Raw genomic sequence first — 3,000 nt, 5'->3', positions numbered from 1 at the left:
CGCCCCCGAGAGAAAAAAAAAAAAAAAAAAAAAAAACGAACAAACAGAAAAAAAACAGCTTTCACCAACCTTGCACAACTCCTGAAGCTTTTCCCTTAAGTTTTAGGTCCAGTTGGGGCAATCCTTCCACTCCCGCTGCCCCAAATCTCCACCCAGGGGCAGTTCACAAGATGCAGAAAGCACAAGTTCAGGCACCGAGTGTGCATTTTCTCAAGGAACCTAGAAACATGAGTGCCCAGCACACGGTCTACTACTTCCAGATAAAGACGGCAGCGGGTGACCTGCCTGGAATGAAAGCTGCACTGATTCACCCCCTGCTCCTGAGTTAGCAAATACCACCCCAAGTAGACCTTGCCAGGAGTGCTCATCACCTCGCTAACTAGCAGCAGGGCTCCACTGTCTCCTCCCTCTGGTTCCTTCACCCACTCATTACTAGCAACTGAAGGCTTTGAACCAGGAGAGGCTGAGCAGCCGCCCCAGGGTGTAGGAGTTAGAAGCAAGGGGCAAGTAAGATGGGCCCAAGACCACCACTGACCGGGGTAAGGGCCACAGCAGCCTAGACAGAGTGCATACCACTAGAAGGATCTGCCCACCATGGGCCTCCTCCCAGATAGGGGTTGCATGACTACATTCCAGGGAAAGAACCAGGAGCCCCCGGGGACCAGTCGGAGCTGCCCATCCACATCTCCCACTCACTCGGGGGCTACAACAGAACAGTAACTTAGCACCCAGGCCTCCTGCAAGGATTAAGAGGGATTATAAGGGCTGGCTCTGTGGCTGGTGGTTTAGACAAGTGGATCCCACATAGCCAACTGCATAGTTTGGGGCCAAGATGCAGCAGCTTAAGACACAGGCCAGGTGAAGCCAGTAGGTGGTGTGGTGGTTAAGGTATGGATTCCTACAGGGCTGAGTGCAGTTCAAGTCCCGGACCTGGTAACTTTCTCTCAGTTTCGCTTGCTCTCTCTAGAGTACATGTGCCTTTACAGCAAATTATTTTTAAAAAAAAGGACCAGCAGATGGCGTAATGGCAGTGTCGCTGGACTCTCATGTAGTCGACCACGGTTCAAGTCCCAGACCTAGTGGCTTAAACTCATGCCAGGTGCATATGCGTGAGTGCCCAAGATCCTGAGAGGAGAAGGGATTGCATCCTGGCCATGCCTGCTGGGGGGAGCGGGGTGATTTCTTGCTTTCTATCTCTCTGGCAAGCACATGTGCCCTATAGCAAAAACCTCTTCAAAAAAAAAAAAAAACCCACTCACACTGGGCACACGTGCGTGTGTGCCCAAGATCCCAAGAGGGGACTGGAGGAGAAGGGATTGCATCCTGGCCATGCCTCCTGAGGGGAGGGGGGTGATTTCTTGCTTTCTATCTCTCTGGCAAGCACATGTGCCCTATAGCAAAAATCTTTCTTTAAAAAATGATAATAAATAAAATTATATAAGTAATTCTTAAAAAAGAAAAAGAACAAGCCAGGTCCATGGGCATTCGCACCCAAAATCCCAAAGAGAGAGAGAGATGGAGAAGGGATTGTAGCATGACCACTGTTTCCATGCTTTCCCTTCTTCCTGTCTCTGGCAAGCACCCACGACCTCTAGTGTCAAGAAAACCAAGACGGCTGGGCAAGGGACATGACGCATGGCAAGCGCCTACTGGAACCCGGCATACGGCAGCAATGCTCCACTCAGCCATTACTGCAAGCCGTGCCTTCCAACCCTGACTACTATGGGGGGTGGTGTGTGACAGAGCAGCTCCCATGTGGACCTGGGGCTGCGAGACTTCTCAGCAGTTGCCAAGAAGGTGAGGGTGCTTTTCTCCCTTCTGACCCTCACATCACCCAGTCTTTCAGGCCAAACCCATCCAGAGCCCCAGGGTCTGGCTCCCATCCTGCAGTTCAGGGGTGAGGAACATGGCTGGTGGCTAACAATGGAGAGGACTATAAAGGAAGTCTGTTTTTAACCTTCAACCTTAGAGTTGCTTGGATAGACCACGGTCAAAGGAGGGGGTGAAATGTGGAATTAAGGACTTAGGTAACAGTCTAAGAAAAGGGGAAGTTAAAAAAAAAAAAAAAAGGAAGAAAAAAGCGAAAGGGGAGACTGAATCAGCATCCATGAAGCTGCTTAAGGTGGAATGGAAGTGAAAGTCCTCCACACCCATGGGAATTCAGGAGTCATCCGCTGGTCAGCGATGAGCAGGCTGGGCTGCAAGGACGCGGGTCCAGCTTGTGTACACCTAACACTCGGTACCTGCAAACTACCGTTTCTGCGTTCTTCAGTTCTATCCAAGAGTACAGTCCTGCTACAAAGCCCAAGTACACAGAAGCCACCGGGGAGAAGCCAAGAGCTGGAGGGCAGCAGCTAAGTGGGCATATCTCCCCCTAAAGGGGGTGTGTTTAAGGTGGCTGCTTTCCACAGTACTCTGTCCCTCTTCCAACACCAGCCTTGGAATGTTTGAAAGGTCATTCTGTTCAGTAAGACCATCACCTTCTGAAAAGCCATTAGAGGTCGCAGAGCTCTCCACAGGGGTGGGACTCTTTTTTTTTTAGTTCCCAGAGCACCCCCCACCCCACGCCCGCCTGCCTTTTCCCAGGGGATGGCACTGGCATGGACATCCTCTCCGCGATGCTCTGGCCATACCTCGCTTGAACTCCTCCAGGACAGCGTCTAGCTTGGTGTCATTGAAGACGAAGTGGAGAGGGTGGTTGTAGAAGCGGGTGATGGTGCTAAGCGGCGTACAGTCCTCGGGATCCACGAAGGCCAAGTCTTTGAGGTAGAGCATGTCCACGATGTTGGAGCGCTCCTCCTCGTATACAGGGATGCGCGTGTGGCCGCTCTGCATGATGCTGGCCAGAACGCCAAAGTCCAGCACGGCGCTGGCGTCCAGCATGAAGCAGTCTTCGAGCGGTGTGAGCACGTCCTCCACGGTCCGGCAGCGCAGCACGCCCTTGCTCAGGTCGCTGTAAGGGTCGCCGCCGCCGCGCGCCAGCTCCAGTACACGCTCGCG

The 3,000-nt window shown here is 52.6% G+C and overlaps 1 protein-coding gene across 1 annotated transcript in view; it reads right to left on the bottom strand.

Moving 5' to 3' along the window:
* CNNM3 (cyclin and CBS domain divalent metal cation transport mediator 3) overlaps nt 1–3,000 on the bottom strand; it is a 29,906-nt gene that overhangs the window by 17,654 nt on the left and 9,252 nt on the right. The window contains exon 2 of the mRNA XM_006166633.2: nt 2,634–2,994. Within this exon, the coding sequence (XP_006166695.1) occupies nt 2,634–2,994 (361 nt within the window). The remainder of the gene's footprint in view (nt 1–2,633; nt 2,995–3,000) is intronic.

This window comes from Tupaia chinensis, unplaced genomic scaffold (assembly GCF_000334495.1).
Source record: "Tupaia chinensis unplaced genomic scaffold, TupChi_1.0 Scaffold144276_1, whole genome shotgun sequence".
Lineage (NCBI taxonomy): Eukaryota > Metazoa > Chordata > Mammalia > Scandentia > Tupaiidae > Tupaia > Tupaia belangeri.
The sequence above is the reverse complement of the archived record's forward strand: the minus strand, read 5'-3'. Positions and strand labels throughout refer to the sequence as shown.